The sequence below is a fragment of the Microplitis mediator genome, chromosome 3 (assembly GCF_029852145.1).
Source record: "Microplitis mediator isolate UGA2020A chromosome 3, iyMicMedi2.1, whole genome shotgun sequence".
NCBI classification, from domain to species: domain Eukaryota; kingdom Metazoa; phylum Arthropoda; class Insecta; order Hymenoptera; family Braconidae; genus Microplitis; species Microplitis mediator.
The window spans coordinates 19,234,063-19,254,254 of record NC_079971.1 but is presented as its reverse complement, the minus strand read 5'-3'; the positions used below and the strand labels follow the sequence as shown (position 1 = coordinate 19,254,254).

The 20,192-nt window shown below is 29.2% G+C and overlaps 4 protein-coding genes across 6 annotated transcripts; 3 read left to right on the top strand and 1 right to left on the bottom strand.

Moving 5' to 3' along the window:
* The first annotated feature begins 999 nt into the window (after window positions 1-999).
* Window positions 1,000-1,576, top strand: LOC130665051 (glutamyl-tRNA(Gln) amidotransferase subunit C, mitochondrial). The gene has a single exon (XM_057465303.1). It carries the CDS (start codon window positions 1,151-1,153, stop codon window positions 1,574-1,576), a length of 426 nt encoding a protein of 141 aa, XP_057321286.1. The 5' UTR covers window positions 1,000-1,150.
* Window positions 1,573-4,950, top strand: LOC130665049 (DNA polymerase subunit gamma-2, mitochondrial). Its single transcript, XM_057465301.1, has 2 exons — window positions 1,573-2,121; window positions 3,029-4,950. The coding sequence occupies exons 1-2, from the start codon at window positions 1,573-1,575 to the stop codon at window positions 3,455-3,457; spliced, it is 978 nt and encodes a 325-aa protein (XP_057321284.1). The 3' UTR covers window positions 3,458-4,950.
* Window positions 3,224-7,985, bottom strand: LOC130665050 (ER lumen protein-retaining receptor). Its single transcript, XM_057465302.1, has 3 exons — window positions 7,730-7,985; window positions 7,318-7,507; window positions 3,224-5,823 (listed from the first exon to the last, which is right to left on the bottom strand). The coding sequence occupies exons 1-3, from the start codon at window positions 7,818-7,820 to the stop codon at window positions 5,466-5,468; spliced, it is 639 nt and encodes a 212-aa protein (XP_057321285.1). The 5' UTR covers window positions 7,821-7,985; the 3' UTR covers window positions 3,224-5,465.
* A 1,848-nt stretch (window positions 7,986-9,833) lies between these two features.
* LOC130664423 (dentin sialophosphoprotein-like) lies at window positions 9,834-20,127 on the top strand. Of its 3 annotated transcripts, XM_057464282.1 has the most exons (10): window positions 9,834-10,282; window positions 10,367-10,527; window positions 10,595-10,725; window positions 10,865-10,888; window positions 11,019-14,519; window positions 14,609-14,797; window positions 14,889-14,924; window positions 16,432-16,558; window positions 16,634-16,699; window positions 16,773-20,127. In XM_057464282.1, the coding sequence occupies exons 2-10, from the start codon at window positions 10,419-10,421 to the stop codon at window positions 17,606-17,608; spliced, it is 5,019 nt and encodes a 1,672-aa protein (XP_057320265.1). In that variant the 5' UTR covers window positions 9,834-10,282; window positions 10,367-10,418; the 3' UTR covers window positions 17,609-20,127. The 3 variants fall into 3 exon arrangements, with proteins under 3 accessions (XP_057320265.1, XP_057320266.1, XP_057320267.1); XM_057464283.1 differs by lacking the exon at window positions 10,865-10,888 and having other exon boundaries at window positions 9,836-10,527; XM_057464284.1 differs by lacking the exon at window positions 14,889-14,924 and having other exon boundaries at window positions 9,838-10,527.
* The last annotated feature ends 65 nt before the right edge of the window (window positions 20,128-20,192 follow it).

Below are 20,192 nucleotides of genomic sequence, written 5' to 3'. Positions count from 1 at the left end.
CAAACCGTCCGATTTGGCGTGGAATGCCCCATATAATTAAATTATTTTTATTAATGACGAATCAAACACTTTTTAATATTAATTTATTGGAATAAAATCAACCCGGTCGAAACTTCGATACAGGAACTTCCACTCTGAATTCTTCAGAGGATCCCACGTAAAAAAAATTCGTTCCAAAAAGATTCCAAAAAAGTTCCGCATATGGAATTTCTAAACATGAGACAGATTAGAACTTCGAATGGAACTTTTTTGGAACGTTCGTAATTTTGATGGTAGAAAAAAAAGTTTCTATGAGCGAATTTAGAGTCAAAAAAGGACGTTCTTGGAAATTTTTTTGAATTTTATATGGACATTCCAAAAAAGTTCCAGAATCACCACTTTTGACTTTTTTATGGACTAAAAAAGGCGTTCCAAAAACTTTCTAAAATCACTTCTGTTGCATCTTTTGTAGAATAAAGACGTTCCAGAAACATGCCAAAATCGTTCAAAAATCACTACTTTTGAATTTTTTGTAGAACTAAAAAAAACGTCTATAAACAATTTCAAAAAAGTTCCAAGAACGTCCTTTTTTGACTCTAAATTTGCTCATAAAAACTTTTTTTTTACCATCAAAATTACTAACGTTCCAAAAAAGTTTCATTCGAAGTTCTAATCTGTCTCATGTTTAGAAGTTCCACATGCGGAACTTTTTTGGAATCTTTTTGGAACGAATTTTTTTTACAAGGGATACTGCACCGTAGATATTAATAGCAAAATAAAATTATATAAGCTGCAGAATCATCATCTAGGAAAAAAAGTGTTCTTATAATCTTTTGTGAACATTACTGATTAAAATTATCATAAGTATGGATTCCTATGGATTCCCATGCAATCCCACATGGATTTTTTTGATATAGGGCTTCGTTGTAAATTTTTCATGACTTCTTTAAATTTAATCTCTATTTCAAACTCCCTCATTGCTTGTTACCGACACCTAGTAGAATTTTTCTTAAATATTTACAGGTTAAATTTACAAAGTTCGAATTTATTTAAAAAATATCTTTTGTTGACAAAGCTTTCATTTAATTATTAAAATCTATCAAGTAATGATTTTTTTATCATCACAATTTAAATATATGGATTAAAAAAATAATTTTATCCACTGGTTTCAATGGATTTGTTCAAATTAACAAGACTTTGCCTAATCCGTAAGTTATTTATAAAATCAACTCCTCTTAAAATTTATTCAAGACAACAAAATACATCAGTTTTGGAAAAAAATAATTTAAATGAACAAGAAATAAAAATAAGTAAAGAAACAATTGTCAAATTAGAACGGTTGTCATTAGTAGATTTTGGTAACGAAGCTGGAATAAAAAGACTCGAGTCGGCAATTAAATTTGCTGAGCAACTGAAATTATTAAAAATTGATGATTCTGTCAAACCAATGTACAGTGTTTTGGAAAATAAAAATCTAAGATTAAGAAACGACGAAGTAACTGACGGTAATTACCGTAAAAAAATATTAAAAAACGCAGTTGTCACTGAGGAAGAATATTTTGTAGCACCACCAGGAAATATTCCACTAGAACAATGACAGTAGACAAAATTTTAAAAAATTTAGGAAGTAATTTTCTGAGTCTTGATAAAGGATTCGTGTTTGGACCTCAAGGTAAATTATTACGTCGTAATTTGGAAAATTTTTGGTTTCGTAGCAGCATCATAATGCCGCCTTACAACGTTTTTTTAACGTCACCTGATAAAATTTGCGAAACACTTGAAAATTTAAAGACTCTGGGCATTGAAGAAAAACCTTTAGGTGTTGCTACGATTGAGGAATCAAAAAATTCATGGAACAGCGAAATTATAAACGCATATCCGAAATTAAATACACATAGAACTGGTACAGTAACGATCATTACAGACACAAATGAAGGCAAAGAATTGTATCATAAAACGCAGCGTGAACGCAAAGTATGGTGGCGAAAATTTTCTCGGGAACCGTCGAGGTTTAAATTTACAGATTCGAAAAAAATAAATAAAAATAAGGATAGTACTGAGATAGTCGTTGATTTTTCATTTGGACCCATTGTCATCGAAACGATTTCACATCAGAAGGACGTAAAAAAATTTAATAATCAGGTAAACAAATGTTGAGTAAAAAACATTCACGAGTATTAAACAGGATGGCCACAAAGAAATGATTTCAAAATTCCCTATTTCCCGGTTTTTCTAGTAAAGGTTTCACATTTTTCCCTGATTCAGAAATTTTATTCGAATCATTAAGATATTCAAAATTTTATTATATTTTCATTATCAATAATTAAATGTGATGATTAAATCATAAGAGAAACAAAAAAAAGTCAATAACATAAATTAATATGGCCTACTTTTGATTATTCGATGCTAAAAATATGTAAGTTTAAATATTTAACAAGAAATTTTATGATTAAAATAAATTTAAAATACACAGTCACAAAAATTAAAGGATATTGAAAAAATTTCAAATTTTTAAGTGATTTTCTCCAGGCTGTAACTCGAAGGTATGGTCATACAACAAAAACAAAAAAGACAAATTGTAGCTTTAAGTGTCTAGTTTTCTGATCTGGTCTTTAAATTTTTTTATTATCCCCGGTTCCGGAGTAATAAAAAATCAATCATAATTATCGAAAAAAATTTATTGAAGCCCAGAGACTGTTTTTAAAACGAGCGAAAATTTTGAAAATTTTTTTTTCGATGGTTTTCTTAGGATTACTCCGGGACCGTGCATAGTAAAGAATTTCAAGATCAGATCAGAAAACTAGACACTTGAAGTTACAATTTGTCTTTTTTGTTTTTGTTGTGTGACCATACCTTCGAGTAACAATCCGTTGAAAATTAAAAAATTTTGAAACTGTTGCAATTAAATTCCCGGATACTTTTCGAAATTCCCTGACATTTTCATGATATTTCCCAGTTGCAATGAATTCCCTGATAATTCCCGAAATTCCCGCTTTGTGGCCACCCTTTTGAATTTAAAATATTGTTACATTAAAATTTTTTTTCTTAGATTGAAATGAATCCGGATGTTCATATAATTGAGCATAAAGCATCTTTAGACTGGGGTTCTCTAGCACTTATCTGTGATGCATACAATTTATTATCAGAAGAATGTCAGTTGAAACTTAATCCTAAATTATCGCCTTACAAAGTCGGTTTTCATATACCGTCAAGGTCCGATGAATCATCAGACTTATTGTCTGAGAAAAAAAGACGATTTATGTTGTATTTAAATAATTTGTTAAAGTCAAAAGGTGTTGAAACAATAGTTTCGACAAGTTTAAAAGGTATTGAAAGTTTTCAAGTGCCTTTAGTTGTTACTGTTGATGATAAAAGTCTGGAAAATGGTATAATTAAAGTGTGGAATCAATTAACAACATTAGCTGAGTCTGTTCATATTACAGATTTACCTAAATATGTTCTATCTCGTTGTAGTTAATGTAAAATAATTATTGAAATAAAAAAAGATTTCTAATATACCAAGTTTTTAAAACGGACTAGAAAGTATAAAATAATTTCTCTGGGCCTCATGAAGATTTAAAACCACATACAAATTCCAAACTTTTTACAGATAGTCTTGAAAATTTATGATTGTGAATTTTTAATAGCTATGAAAATACTTGTAAGATTTCAAGCGAAAAACGTGGGTGCATGCAATACATAACTGTAAGAAGTGTAGAGACGACTTATCACTGAGAAAACTTACACGTCGGTTCATATCATTTGCAGTGCGATAAAATTGTTAGTTGAACTATTACTGCATCAATTATCTGTTGCATGCGCCGCACGTTTTTCGTTTCAAGTCTTACAAGTATTTTCATAGCTTTCAAAAATTCACAATCACAAATTTTCTAGACTATCTGTAAGAAGTTCGGATTCTGTATGTGGTTTTAAATCTTCACGAGGCTCAGAGAAATTATTTTATATATTTAGTCCGTTTTAAAAACCTGGTACATTAAAAATTTTTTTTTTATTTCAATAACTATTTTCTGCTTTTTAGTATTTTGTATGTGAAATATCGCAATCGATTTTAAAGACTTGATAAAAAATTTTACAACTGTAATATATAAAATTAAATAAAAAAATATTATTAACTTAATAATAAATAACATTTGAACCTTATAAACAGCCAGTATACGTACATTTTTAAGCACGACAAATTATTTTCTATAGAAGCAGAATATTTTTAATGTTTAAATATAATTGTATGTTATACATACATGTCATATATAGTTTTTTTATTTATACGCTCAATTATTCAATAATCTGTTGGAAACTAATAAAAAAATCGATGTATTCTGTTTGTTTATCTGTCATCTACTTGTGAGCTGCATTCAAAAATAAAACTCACCCAGAAGTCAGTTTTGAATTAATTATAAAAATTTGTACCGAGCAGACAAACAAACGAATACGAAAGCGAGTCAATGTTGCACTGTCCCGGGCCGAAATTTAAGTCGTACATTGCCCGCAATCTTTCTTCTTTTTTTTTCATTTTTTTGCATTGTCATCTAATTCTGAGCTATGCTCAAAATTTCAAGTCTCTAGCTCATCAGAAGTTACTTTAAAGTCAATTACAAAATTCCACCCCAACAGACATGAAAGCGAGTTAATAAAAACGTGGTAATAAATATTTTGTTTATAGAGTTTTTTTTTATTATAATTATTATTATAAGTAGTCATTATTTAATTAATAAAAATTCTATTATAACAACTTAATAATAATACGAGCTCACATAAATATTAATTTATGTGTTCGTTTACAATTCTCGTGTATATTAATTAATTAATAATTAAGTTTACATTCATATATATGGTTTATTAACCCTCTAGAGGCATTTACGATTCAAGCGAATTATTACAATTGATTTATATTTATTAATTTTAATCGTAAAATTATTGTAGCCTCGTTATTTACAATAAAAAAAAATAAAATAAAGTTGTATTTATAAATTTAATTTTAAAAATGAAGAGGAGTAGAAGTAAGTTATAAAAATGTATATGAAAAAATTAAAATGAGCGAGAAATATTACAAAAGTAAATGAAAAAATAACAAATGATTTATTTTTTCATTTTATTTTATATATTTCTCAAGTCTGTAAATTTTTTTACAAGTAATTTAAATGACATGAGAAATAATTTCGTTCAAATATGAAACCAATTAATTTTTTTATTTTGTAATAAACTTATTATTAAATAATATTTTGTGCGCTCGCTCAAGCATCTTTGATTAACGGGTTTTATCCTCTTCTATTTAAATATTTAGCTTAATTTAACTTGGCTTACCCGATTGTTTTATTATTATCGTGATTTACCAAACACACTGACTTACTATCAATGTTAATTATTATTGATATTATTATCATTATTATTATTATTACTTTTTGTTGTTGTTTATATTTAAACTTTTTGTATTTCTATATATAAGATCGAATTCACTCACTGAATGGCTAAGCAGGTAACTGTAATTTTTTTCCTTTGAGTACTTTGGTAATGTAAAGATAAAAAAAGTCACAGTACAGTACAGTTTGAACGACACCAGCAATAATTGCAATGAGATCATAGTGACTTTCAGCGTAGTAACGATAAACCCAATTGAATATATAGAGACCACGATATGAACCCAATGCGAATAGATAATGACTGGTAATACTTTCAGCCTCACCAGTTTTCGATACCAAAAATAGTTGCGGCAAAATAGCAACGGATTCCAAATAAATACTGAATGTCCAAAGAATTTCTAAGGGTGAAAATTCATGATTTATAAACACTGCGAGAATCAACGTTGGTAAAAGCAAAAATTCAATTCTGTAATTATAAACAATTAAAGTAATTAGTTTATTAATATATATTATGATATACAGGTGGCCACAAAGAAATGATTTTAAAATTCCCTATTTCCCGGTTTTTCTAGTAAAGTTTTTCACAATTTTCCCTGATTCAGAAATTTTATTCGTATCTTTAAGATATTCAAAGTTTTATTATATTTTCATTGACGATAATCAAATTTGATGATTAAATCATAAGAGAAACCAAAAAAAAGTCAATAAAATAAATTAATATGGCCTACTTTTGATCATTCGATGTTAAAAATATGTAAGTTTAAATATTTAATAAGAAATTTTATGATTAAAATAAATTCAAAATGCAGTCACAAAATTTAAGGGATTTAAAAAAATTTCAAATTTTTAAGTGATTTACCCCAGATTGTAACTCGAAGGTATGGTCGTACGACTAAAACAAAAAAGACAAATTGTAGCTTCAAGTGTTTAGTTTTCTGATCTGGTCTTTAAATTTTTTTATTATGCCCGGTTCCGGAGTAATAAAAAATTAATGATAATCATCGAAAAAAATTATTGAGGCCCGCAGACCGTTTTTAAGACGAGCAAAAATTTTGCAAATTTTTTTTTCGATGGTTTTCTTAGGAATACTCCAGCCCGCGCACAATAAAAAAATGTAAAGACCAGACTAGAAAACTAGACACTTGAAGCTACAATTTGACTTTTTTATTTTTGTTGTACGACCGTTTTCCTTCGACTTACAGCCTTTGGAAAATATGAAATGATACTGAACTTAACCGACGTCTAACAATTTTTGAATTTAAAAAAAAACGATAAATTATAAAAAAAAAAACATTTAAAAAAACGACGTGGATAAGTGTACAGAAATAGGTGGGATAGAATAAGGGATAAGCGTGCGGCATGATAACGTGCCACACGATAGGCTATTCCTAGTATCTTTAGACACTACGTTAAAAAAATTGCACGTGTAGTCTTTTATATTTTCTACATATGCATATTTTTAGTTTTCATTTTTATGAAACCGATTTGGTGAAAAAAAATCAGAAAATTACTAATTGTCTGCTAACTTCAAGATCATAAAATATGATACTGAAGTTAACCAACGACTAATAATTTTTGGATTTCTATGAAAATGACAAATTAAAAAAAACAACATTTTTTAAGAATTGCACTTATAGTTTTTTAAATTTTCTTCGTGTGTATATTTTTAGTTTATTTTGTTTCTTTAAATTTAATTTTTCGAAAAAATACGAAAATTTTTTATTCTCTGCTAACTTCAGGATCATGGGGAAAATAACTTAAAAATTTGAAATTTTTCAAGTATTCCTTAGCTTTTATGACTAGTGTCTTATTGAAAAATTCAAAAATTCGTAACTGTCGCAAATTCCCGGATACTTTTCGAACTTTCCTGACATTTCCCAGTAGCATTAAATTCACTGATAATTCCGGATTTGTAGCCACTCTATATATATACGGTAAATATTAAAATAAAAAAATGAACCTGAATGAATCGTGATTATGGTCATATGTTGCCTTGAATTTGCCATACATAAGGAAGATCGTAGCATATGATGCAGCAATAAATATCACTTTCATAAAAGTATTATACGCTGATATATATGTTGTAACTAAATCAAGATACCTGGAGGTGTAAACAATGGCAAAAAGTATTTGTGATTTTCCACTTATACCTGAAAAAAAAATAAGATGTCATTAAATTTTTTTATTTACTATCATCATGACATAACAAATTATTTGACAGTATAACAACAATAAAGTTTGTCATTATAAATATATAAGATATATTTTATAACTTTTATGGTTATACATAAAAAAATTTTTGATGAAAATAGATTGCATTGTATATATATGTATATGATTCATATATTAAATACTGAAATAAAATAACATACCGGCACAACTTCTTGTGTTCCATATCTTCAGGAGCAAAATAATAATAGCTAGTAAATGGGACAAATCACCGAGTAAACGAAATATATTCATCTCGTTTGTTAATTGTTATTATTATAAATAATTATAGAATTAATAAAATAACAGTGATGTATAATTAAAGCCAGTAGTGATAAACGAAACCGATACAAGGCACTCAAATATGACGTGGCTACAGGCTCTCCGCAAAAGCATTTGGTAGATGATATGGCTGCCTAGCCAACACAAATACGTGGCATATGTTTTCAACTAAGACAATATATTTATAACCTAAACTTATAAATAATAATCATCAGCAATTAAAACTGCTGTTTAATTATTACATTTTTTTAATTACCCCGCTTTCAATACTCAAATAATTATATACAGTTATTTTTTATAATTAATTTATTTAAATAATTTCAATTTGTTTTTATTTTATTTATACATGACAAATATATCTATATATATTTTTGAATGCAAAAAAATAAATAAAAAAAAAATTTTAATGATAAATTGATTTTTAAAATAACAAATAATTTGTTTTTGTAAATTTTTAAAATATACATTTTAAATTAAATAAATACGCGCGCGTAATGGCGGGTTTTTTGAATCCTGAAAAAAAGTTCAACGTAAAATAATATTATTTAGTTAGGTGTAAATTTTTTTTAAGTAATTAGTTAATTAAATAGATATTTAAAATAACAAATGATTTGTTTTTATAAATTTAAGAAATATTCATTTTAAATTAAAAAGATACGCGCGCGTAATGGCGGGTTTTTTGAACCCTGAAAAAAATTTCAAAAATGAAGTTAAAATTTAATTGGGTGTGAAATTTTTTTGAAGCAGTTAAACGAATATTCAATATAATAAATAATTTATTTTTATAAATTTGAAAAATAGACATTTTAAATTAAATAGATACGCGCGCCAATGGCGGTTTTTTTGAACCGCCCAAACGGCACAAGAAAAAATTGTTGAGTTTTTGTTGAATTTAAGTTAACAATTGGCAAACAAATTCATGATAACAAATTGTCGTTTTAAATTTAACATACAGTCAACAATTTTTTTTTGTGCCGCTTGGGCGCAATAAAAATGAGTATGAACCCAAGTACCCTATTAGCACAGAGACAACTTTAAGATCTTTTGAAAAGAAAAGACAAATTTTTTTTTGTCTCCAAGTCACCTTTTTGGTATAAATAAAACATTCAAATTTTGGTTCCGGAGACAGAGAAAATTTGTGTTGTTTTTCCTGTCTTATGTCAATTAAAAAGTCGTTCAGATGACTTATTTGTAATTTAATTTTTATTGTCACTTGTGTCATGTCTTTTAAGCAGATATTTTTTCGGTGATATAAATTTTTGATCGTTTTGTCAACATTTTGGTGCCTTATCGATATGTCAAAAAAAAAAACTGATATCTTATAAATGTCACAAAGCCAAGTGTGCTACTTGGGAATTAAAAAGATAATAAAAAACAAAAAATGCATATACAGATTTTTAAATTCTATAAATGTGAATTTTTTTATTTTTACTCGATATACATTTTGTTCATTTATTTCAAAATTGTAATAATTCTCGGATGTTTGCTCCATTCACACTCACAATAAAAAAGTGAAAAATAAAATAATAAGATAATTTAATCCGGTGTAATTTTTTTTTTAAACTAAATAGTTAATTAAATAAATGTTTAAAATAATCAATTATTTTTATAAATTTAAAAAATATCTATTTTAAATTAAAGAAATACGCGTGCGAAATACCGGGTTTTTTTAAATAAAAAAAAAGTGAAAAAATTTCATTATAATTTAAGCAGATGTCAAATTTTAAAAAGTAAATAGTTAATTAAATATTTAAAATAATTAGTTATTTTTATAAATTAAAAAAATATCCATTTTAAATTAAATAAATACGCGCGCGTAATGGCGGGTTTTTTTGAATAAAAAAAAGTGAAAAATAAAATTATAAAATAATTTAATTAAGTGTAAATTTTTATAAAGTAATTAGTTAATAAAATCAATATTTAAAATGATATTTAATATTTAAAATAATGCATGTGACTAGACCAGTGAATCATTGAGTAGGTGGCGATTAGTGGGACAGAGTAACAAGGAAGATAAGTTAGAGAAAGGAAAAAGAAAAGAGTGAGTGAGCGAGTGATAAAGAGGGAGAAAAAGAGAGGGAGAGGAAGCTGGTTAGGTCAGCCGTTTTCTAAGGTGTTCACTGGTTCTGCTGTTATTGTCGTATATTATTTATATTTAAGTATTTAAATCAATGATCCGGAGTACTAATTAAAAAAACATATATGTTTTTATATAGGTGTTCTATATAAAAATTTAAAACTATTTATTTATTGTAAATTTATTTAGTGGTGTAATAACTAAACAAACTGTATATTATCGTGATAAAGAACACAATGATAGGCGGACAGAATGCCTGAGATACCGTCCAAGTCGTTGATTCTGATTCGTGCCGAAAAAGGTGTGAGTTTGGAGTCAAAGTGTAGCATATCGTTTACTATTAATATAAATATCAAGGGTTTGTTGAGTTAAATTTAAAAGTGATTTTAAAATTTATTTGAATTTATTAACCGACCCCGGGAAACTAAATTCCTGATAACAGGGAATGAGGATACCCGGGGAAACGTAGTCCTAATTTATTTAAAAATGGAAAGATGTATTGGATAACGCGGCTCGGAATGAGTAATTTATTGTGGATATGTTGGCTCTATCAAACACTTCCTGAAGTTTTTACTTTTCCAGTCAGTCCATCAAATATTACAGGTAACATTTTATTTTTACCACAATCCCATGCTTGTAATTATAATTAATTTTATTTTTGTTTATTTAGATTCAACGGAATCAAAATTATGGTCACCGCAGCTTCATTATATCCTGGGTTCAATTGCAGTCGTGGCAATGGTATCAGCTTTTCTTGGATGTCTTTGCTGTCGACGTGAACGTCGGGCCAAAGGATTTCAGGTAAGACAACATAATATATATATATATACAATAATTAACACAATTAAAATAAATATAAACACAAATACTGATATAATATATGTATAAAATTTTAATTACCGCGTTAATGAATGGCTTTGAATGCTGCTTTTTATTATAGGATACTAAAGGAAATAAACAAGAGGTAATTTTATTAATTAATCGAATAAGTAATTATTAGAATTCCTAGAATTTATAGATTAGAAGTATTTATTTTTTTTTTTACTGGCAATTTGTAGATTGAGAAATTTGAATTTGAATTTTATTTGTTTTAGGAATTCAAAGATGGAAGTACTGCAGGAAGTGAAACGATTATTGAACGTGGGCTGGAGTTAGAAGTATCTCGATCTAATAACTCGACAAATCAGTTTCAATTTGAGCCTTTGACTGTCGAACGTTTTGTCCCAGAAACAAAAAATCTATCGGGCAAACCATCAAAACCACCGTCACCTTCGCTTATAAACGACAGTCTTGATAAAGATGAAAATAATTTATCACCATGCCAAGAATGGTTTTCACCGGGTCTGCATGTGCCACGTGAACGTCTTAAATATCTTCGTGAAATAGGTCGCGGTTGGTTTGGAAAAGTCGTAGAGGGCACACAAGATTTAGATCCCGGAGGATTGTTGCCGAAAAATGATGGCGTAGTTGTAAGAATTCTTACAGAAGAAGCCTCCACTAGTGAACGCGCATGGTTTCTAGGTGAAGCTCTACCGTATCTGAAACTACGTCACCAAAGTCTTTTGAAATTACTCGGTGTTTGTTTGGAAACCGATCCTTATTTGTTGCTTTTTGAATCCTGTTCCGGAGGTGACTTGAAGACATTTTTAAAATCTAATTCTCACTCAAATGAGACATTAATTAAAACTAACGTGCCTATAAAAATGGCCATAGACATTGCAGTAGCTCTAGATCATATGCACCGTCATGGTTTTGCTCATACAGATCTTTCAGCGCGAAATTGTCTTGTCGCATCTGATTTATCAGCAAAACTGGGGGACTACGGTATTGGTGTTGAAAAATATCCAGGGGATTATTACGTTGTTGGAGATCGAGCACTTCCAATAAGATGGTCAGCACCTGAAAGTTTAGTTTGCACTGATACTACTATCGAAACACGTGCGATAACTCCACTCGCAAATTTATGGAGTTTCGCGATTCTTCTTTGGGAAATCGGTAGCTGGGGAGATAGACCTTACGATGATCTCGGTGATGATCAAGTCATTGAAATGATACTTTCTTGTAGATTTTATGATCACCTTCCGTTTAAAAATCTTAAAGAATCTCCAGATAATCTTTTAGAAGCCATCAAGTCTTGTTGGAAATTAGAACCTAAAGAACGATCGAGTCTTGATGAAGTTATTGAAATATTGAAAGGAAAAAATTTTGATTTTGATCAACGATGGGAAACACTCAAGCCTAATTCAAAAGAACCAATGAGGAGTCTTAGTTTGAAAGAACTTCGACAGAGTACCGATTCAGATCTATGGCAAGCTGATGAAAAAATATTCAGTACACCTCAAGCAAGTTTTAAACTTGGACCCGGTGAGCCAATCAGAAATGCTCCGTTAGCTAAAACAGATACTACTGAATCTGGGTCTGAAACAGAAGAAGAAAGTTGGAGAGGTAGAGTAGAACGCGGTGCTTATACTGAAAAAGTCAGACAAAAATCTAAATCTGTTGCAGACTTAATGGTACTCGTTCATATTGACTCTGATTCTGAAGCCGAGTGGTCTCTGGGTCCTCAAGTTATTGAGAAACCAAGAAAAAAATTAGCATCTGGAAGTGTTGGAGACTTGAGAACTACTGCTCTGGCAGATGAATTTGATGAGGCTTTGAAAAAACTTCGTAACCCAAACTCTAATAAAATTTTTAAAGAATTACCAGATAAAATACAGGAATCTTTCGAAGAAAGTAAGAGTACAGAAAGTACATCGATGCCAAAAAATGATTCTACATCTCCTAATAATTTTGTTGATGTTGAGCTCTGGAAAAATGCATTAGAATTTGATTTGGAACGTAAAGTTACAGGATTTGATCTTGAGTCAATTGATTTTGAAAAGTTGATTGGTGATAAATGTGAATCAAGGTCAGTCTCTGATGCACTTGAAAGTTCAACGTCTGCTCCAAATACTCCGCAGTCACGTGGTGAAGATTTATCTGTTGACAACGAGGATTTTTCAAATAGCGAAGAAGTTGAAACTGAAAGACGCAGACTTCCGGATGCTGATGAAGAAGAAGATCGTAAACATTTATCGACCCCAGATGATGAACGAAGTTCAGACAGTGGTTTCAGAGATAAAGAATCGTGTGAAGAAGAAGAAAATCCAATACCTTGTAGTCTATCTCATTCGGGTTTGAATTCTTATGGCGCGTTATTTAATACTCCACTTTCAGCGTCAACGGAAGAAGAACAGCTCAAAGTTTTATTAGAACTTGACAACATTCTTGACGCTGAAGATTGTAAAAGTTTAGGAGAAGATATATCTCTGTCACCCAGTAAAATAAATTTTAATATTTTAGAAGAAGACTCGATCATTTCAGCTTTGAAATCACAACTCGATTCTCCTGTTAGAGATTCTGGTTTAGAATTTATTAATAAAGAACTTTTAGATAAATTAGAGCTTAAAATTAATGAGAAAAATGTTGATCCGGAAAAAAAAGTTGAAGAAACTTCCGATCTAGAAACAACCGAAAAAATTGTAAATAAATTAGATATTGAAGTTGATAAAATTAAAAATTTAGTAGATGATAAAAATGACGAAGCTCTGGATTCCAAACCAATTAATGAACAAGCTGATGAATTACATGCAGAAGTTATGAAGGAAGTGAACAGTTCGATACAAGAGCAAGTCAAAGAGCCTTCAGATGAAGAATTAATGGAACAAAATGTTGATAAATTAATTGCAGAAGTTGAGAAAAATTTAATTTCCATAGAGAAAAAATTTGCAGAGCCATCAATTAAAAATAATAATTCAGATAAATCGAATACTGATACATTTAGTGAATCACAGGAACCTGAAAATGATAATGATGACGAAGACAGTTCGACTGTGAGCCTTCGTAGTGATAATTCTTATGTATCTTTTAATCTTGATGAAGAATTTGTTGCTGCAATAAGAAATGAACTTCAAGAAAAACTTCCGCGTGCTCAGATGTCGATCGTTGAGTCACAAGAATTGAGAGATGATGAAGTATCAGCAGTTAATAGTTCGGAGGGTGATAAAAAATCATGGGATTATGAAGATGAGTCGAGTGAAAATGATAGTAATATTGATATTGCTATTAGATATAACATATATGGAACTCCTTTAAGTCCGATTCTTGAGGAACGTGAAAGCAATGCAACTTCCGAATCTCTTGGTGATGCATCGGTAGCATCAAAGTTGTCTGGATTTTCAGAAGATGTTTTAGTTGTCGACACAAAAACAAATCGAGTTTTGTTGGTAGAAGGAAGTTTTGATCGACAAGATGATGACCGAGACACTTCTAATGGTGACATTACAGATGACGAGAGCGCCGATTGTGATTCAAATAATTTAGGAAATAATTTGTTGGATATTCACAATAAAGTAAGTGGCGCACCAATGCCTAGTCCTGAAGAAGAGTCGAAGTGGCAAGCACAGTTTCCTATTCAACTGCAAGACGATCTCATGTCAACGAGTTTCAGTACTGAGCATGACTGGGACAGTCAGGATGATGATGACAAAGCTGGTGAAGATGCTACGGAAGAAGATGATGATGACAGCTCGAGTTCTGGTGAATTTGTATGGAAGGTAATTAAATTACTATTTATTATGATTAAATTGTAATTATAATTATATCTCTTCAATTAATGATAAAAATTTATAAATTATTTTTGTAGCGCTACGATGATATACCTGATAATGAAGACCAGCAGCAATCTAAACATGTAGATACCGAGGGAAAAATAGAAGAAGAAGCTGAAGATGAGGATGAGGATGAAGAAGAATTTACACCTTCAGCCTGGGATGCGACTTTGGCTCCCCATAGATCGGCATTAAGATCACCGGAAAAAACTCTCAAAGCAGGAGTAAGTCTTAATTATTTTGAATTATGTAATTTATATTTTTGATTATTGATATATTTATAAACAATGAATGAATTTATTAATGCAAATAAAGGATTTATGTGTTAATACTTACTGTCAGGATGAACTGGTAAGCATCAATAGTTTTTTTTTAAATAATTAAAAATTCAGGGTGGCCATAAAGAAATGATTTACGAATTCCCTATGATCAAAAATCGATCACAATTATTGAAAAAAATTTATTGAAGCCCGTCTTTAAGACGAGCGGAAATTTTTTTTCGATGGTTGTCTAAGGATTACTTCGGGACCGTGCATAATAAAAAAATTTAAAGACCAGATTAGAAAACTAGACAATTCCATATCAAAAAAATCCTTATGGAAATCCAGCCTAGATTCGTCTGCGGGTTCCAACATGACGTTACCGGATAGATTTCCATATGGTTTCCTATAGAAATCCAGCATAGATCCCGATATAGATTCCACATGAGTTCCTATGGGAATCCACACCATGCCAAATCCATATGGGAATCTTGTAGATTAGGAATTAGGAAAATTAACAAAAAGCGCCACGTTATTGATACAAATACCATAAAAAACGTATGTGTTTTCGTATACTTTCCTGGAGTTCAATTCCGCCGTACGACTCCTAATTTAGTGTTTTATTAAAATTATTCGTAATTTCTACAATGATGTCATACTTTTTGAGTTAATAAATGAATCAATGACTTATTACAAATGCTGATATAAAGAGCATCAATTAATCAATTTGTTGTTAAAAAATATTCTGCCAATAGAATATTAATCTGTTCTTTTATTCATATACGAGTATCAATAGAACGATAGACATAGAAATCCAGATACCCTGGATTCTACAGAAATTACTTATATAGAAACCCAGATTCCTATATGAATTTCTCATAAAGAAATCCATATGGCCAAGTTCCTATATGAAAATCCAGAAACCCACAATTTCCTACATGGATTCTTGTATAAATCCGTACAATCCTATATTAATTCCTATTGATTCTTACATAAATGCATGCTTTCTTATACGGATTCCTATGGATTTCCGTGCAATCCCACATAGATTTTTTTAATATGATTTAAGCTACAATTTGCTTTTTTTGTTTTTGTTGTACGGCCATTTTCCTTCGAGTTACAGCCTGTTGAAAATTATTTCAAAGTTAGCAGACAATTAACAATTTTCGATTTTTTTTCAACAATTTAATTTAAAAAAAAAAAAAAAAAAAAAAAAAAACGAAATATGCACATGTAGAAAATTAAAAAAAGTTATAGGTGTAATTCAAAATGTTTTTTTTTTTTTTTCAATCTATCATTTTTTATAAAATCTAAAAATTATTAGACGTCAGCTAAAATCACTTATAAATTTGCAATTTTTTAAAAATCCCGTAATTTTTGTACTCCGCAATTAAATTCCCGGTTACTATTCTAAATTCCCTGACATTTCCACTGTATTTCCCGGTTGCATTAAATTCCCTGATAATTTCCGATACTCCAAGTTTGTGGCCACTCTGAAATTTTTACTACGTATAAAAAAAATTTCTTTCGTTAGAATCAATTATTAGACTTATTTATTAATTTTAAGACATTAAAATTAATTTTAAAAATTTTTCCAGGACCAAAAGAAAAATGTGTGGTTTAAAAAACAACGTTACCACTGTGTGTATGAGTATCCAAAGGAGACATTAGTCCCCGAGTGCCAAGGCCAAGCCACAACAACTTGGGAACCGACTTCTTACGCCGGTAATTATTTAAATATTCAAAAATTTTTTGCAAACTCAATCAAAAAAAGAATTTACCATCACAATTTTATTCCAGACTGGGAAGAGATGTTAGAAGAACCCAAAGTTGATGTTTATCCAATTAATTATGAATCTAATCACGGTAAATATTTATCAATTTTTATTCATTCATTTTCTTCTCAAATAATTGCAATAAAAAAAAAATCTTAATTTAGATGATGAAGAATTTTTCGTCAGCAGTGGAAATAGACCTTTTCAATTTCAAGTAGGTGATGGAAAGTACGTGAGTCAATTTTTTCCCGGAGCTGCTGAGTCATCGAATGAAAATGAGTCAGAAGGAGGAAATAAATTTGAAAGAATAAAACAAGATTTAAAAATTGATACAGTTGATGGCATTCAATGTCAGCAACAGCAACAGCAACAAACGCAGTTGGGTGAACTGCGACATACGAGAGACAGATTAAAACTCAATTTACCGATTAAAAATAATTCAGAAAGCGGAAGCAATGTAATTATTAATGAAATTGAAGCGGATAAAAGTGAACAGGACAGTCGAATAAACGATGAAAGTGATAGTAAAACTGAGAAGACTGAAACCAGTACGGAATCTTCCATTTCTAAAGATGATCAATCAATTATTTCTGTTATTAGATCTCCGATAGGGTCGTCGCTTGAAAACTTAAGCCGCGAAGATATTAAAAGCTCGGGTAATGGAGAAAGTGATGGTGAAATTAGTGAACTTGAAATTTCTTTTTCTTACAAAGAAGAGGTACCAGTAAAATCATCACGTAGGCCACTCGTTTTTTCTACCGATAGTCTTGATGGTAAACCTAATGATGGTATTGAAAAGCAAGATGATCAGTCGGATTTTATTCACCAGAAACCGGAAGCTACAGAAGAACAGGAAAAAAAATTATTGGTAATGGAGACGAAGGAAGAAATTTTTTTAAAAGACGAAAGTAAATTAAAACCGTCGGAAAATGATCATGTGATAGAAAAAAATGAAACGGATGTTGAAAAATTCAATAAGTCCGTCCGCGAACCAACTTAAGTTTTAGATCGATTTTTTTTTTATAAATAAGGTCCACAAAAAAAATTTAATAATTTAAAAATGAAAAAAAGCAATGAACAAAAATAATGAATTAATAACTTAAGTAGAAGGTGAGAAAGTCTCAATGAAAAGGAGTTTTCTCGATAGAGAGCTCAATTGGCAAAAGTCCGTCCTAATAATGAGATAGTTTTCAAAAATAATATTTTTTATTTTTTTTTTTTTTTTGTAAATAATTGAATAGTGGAAACACAATCGCAATAATTATTTTAAAATTTGCTTTTTTATTGTTTTGAGATTAAGGTCTCACTTTGAATGGGCGTAAAATTAATTAAAATTAAAATCTATTTGTTCTTCGTTAGATTATTGTAAATATTTATTAATTTATTGTAGATGCATCGAAAATTGTGCCTATACAATTTATCATTTCAATGTTTTAATTACAATTGAAAAAAAAGTGTCTTTAATTATTTCGAGCTAAAGAAAAAAAACTATTCAATACTTTTTTTTTGTACACTTGGCATTAAACAGCTCTCTATTATCCGAAGTATTATTTTTAAAAAATGCAAAACGAACAAATAAGTAATGAATGAAAGAGAAAGTCAACCAAAATGTCATGGAAAAAAAAACGATGAAAAAATCGCGAAAAAAACCATCAGTTGTGGCCATTCTTAGACAGTGCCCACTTTTTTAAAATAATCAATGACTCAATTGTAATGACGTATTAAAATTTTGATTATTAATTAAAAAAAAGTTGAAGCGTTAATTGAAAAAAGGGCAACGCAGTTACACTTTGGCCGAGACAGATTTTTAAAAAATTATTTACCGTTGATATCAATCAGGAGTTAAATGAAATTTGAAAAATGAATTTCAGTATAATTTTAATGTTACAATTTTGAATGCCAAATTTTTTAGGGTAAAATTTATTTACCAAATTTTGTATAACTTCTTATTGATGACAACTGTGAGTAATTTTTTAAAAAATATGTCGGCGAAATTTTCCTTTTTTCAATTAAGGGGGGAAAGGTTCTGATACAAAAAAAAAGAGCATATTTTCGTGATTGTTTTTTCAGAGTACCTTCTTTATTAAAATTTTTAAAATTTGAGACATTATTAAGCAACACCCCAAGAATATTTTGCTAAATTTTCATAAAAAAATATTGAAAAATGTGCCAGTGGTAGAGGGGAGAGCCGAGTCACTTAAAAAAAAAGTCTCCATGCCGTAGGCGGGATAACTCATGACTGTCTCACCTGAAATCAAAAAACCAAAATGATTTCTTTAGTACATAAGTTTACCTTGGATTTGAACGAAGGAATAAACAAAATATTCATTTTTAAATTTTTGGTAAAGGTGCAATAAAAAAAACTCTGATTTTTCCCAAAAATTGCTCCTTTTGTTTAATTATAAAATAAGTAGTTATGGAAAAAAAAAACTTCGTTCGAATCTAAGGTAAACTTATGTACTAAAGAAATCTTTTTGGTTTTTTTATTTCAGATGAAGCACTCATGAGTTATCCTGCCTACGGCATGGAGACTTTTTTTGAGGTGACTCGTCTCTCCCCACTACCACTGGCTTATTTTTCAATATTTTTTTATGAAAATTTAGCAGAACATTCTTGGGATGATGCTTGATAATGTCACAAATTTTAAGAATTTTAATAACGAAGATACTCTGAAAAAAAAATCACAAAAATATCCTCTTTTTTTTGTACCTCAGACCCTTGTCCCCCTTAATGATTCAATTTTTTTGCAACCAATTAATAAAATTTAAATAGTTATGACAGTTCGTCATTGAAAATTTTTAAAAAACGGGGGACATTGTCTCGGAATTTCCTTATATGGTAGAGTCGATTATCACTCACAAGAATTAACCCTGTGATAATGAAATAAAATATTTTTTGTTTTATTTATTTTAAATGAAACGGCGATAAAAATTATTAGATAAAAGCACTAAATAAATAATAAATTAATTAGTGTTATATTGTAGTACAATTACTTTGCACGTTAAAAAAAAAATATGTTAAATTAATATTTTTTATTGATATTTGTACATTAAAACTTAATCTTTTTAATTTACTTTAATTTGACGTAAAAAAACAACATATTTATAGTAGTGGATTATTTTTATTAAATATTTTGTTTTAAATAAATAGAAAATTACGTTAAAAAAAAACAGTGCAATTACAGACAATCGTCTAAAATGATTAGAGAACAAATTTTTTTACTTCTTTACTAATGTTATAGAAAATAATGAAATAAAATAAGAAAAAAAAAACGGAATAATTTGTCTTTGTACAGGTGAATGTCAGAAAATGAAGTACTGTAAGTTTTGCAGATAAAAAAGTGATTACTAATTATGGATAAAAAATATCTTTATTTTAAGATAGCGATTATTACTATTATTATTATTGTTATTATTATTATTAATGTGCTAGATATTGTTAACAGTAAGAACACCGAACGCACTGTCGCTACAATTTGTAGGATATTATTTCAATAGAGGATAATTAATATATTGCTAATTTATGATACTTTTTTATATTGTAACCTATCATCTTTAATTAATTTTTTATTTACACGTATGTTT

What these genes read in the sequence shown, in the direction of transcription:
- LOC130665050 (XM_057465302.1), bottom strand. Translation starts at nt 7,820, where the DNA reads ATGAATATATTTCGTTTACTCGGTGATTTGTCCCATTTACTAGCTATT. An exon ending in GAACACAAGAAGTTGTGCCG is followed by an intron (nt 7,508 to 7,729) that starts GTATGTTATTTT and finishes TTTTTTTTTCAG; the next exon opens with GTATAAGTGGAAAATCACAA. An exon ending in CATAATCACGATTCATTCAG is followed by an intron (nt 5,824 to 7,317) that starts GTTCATTTTTTT and finishes TTATAATTACAG; the next exon opens with AATTGAATTTTTGCTTTTAC.
- LOC130665051 (XM_057465303.1), top strand. Translation starts at nt 1,151, where the DNA reads ATGGATTTGTTCAAATTAACAAGACTTTGCCTAATCCGTAAGTTATTT.
- LOC130665049 (XM_057465301.1), top strand. Translation starts at nt 1,573, where the DNA reads ATGACAGTAGACAAAATTTTAAAAAATTTAGGAAGTAATTTTCTGAGT. An exon ending in TAAAAAAATTTAATAATCAG is followed by an intron (nt 2,122 to 3,028) that starts GTAAACAAATGT and finishes TTTTTTTCTTAG; the next exon opens with ATTGAAATGAATCCGGATGT.
- LOC130664423 (XM_057464282.1), top strand. Translation starts at nt 10,419, where the DNA reads ATGTATTGGATAACGCGGCTCGGAATGAGTAATTTATTGTGGATATGT. An exon ending in CTGGTGAATTTGTATGGAAG is followed by an intron (nt 14,520 to 14,608) that starts GTAATTAAATTA and finishes TTATTTTTGTAG; the next exon opens with CGCTACGATGATATACCTGA. An exon ending in CTTACTGTCAGGATGAACTG is followed by an intron (nt 14,925 to 16,431) that starts GTAAGCATCAAT and finishes AAATTTTTCCAG; the next exon opens with GACCAAAAGAAAAATGTGTG.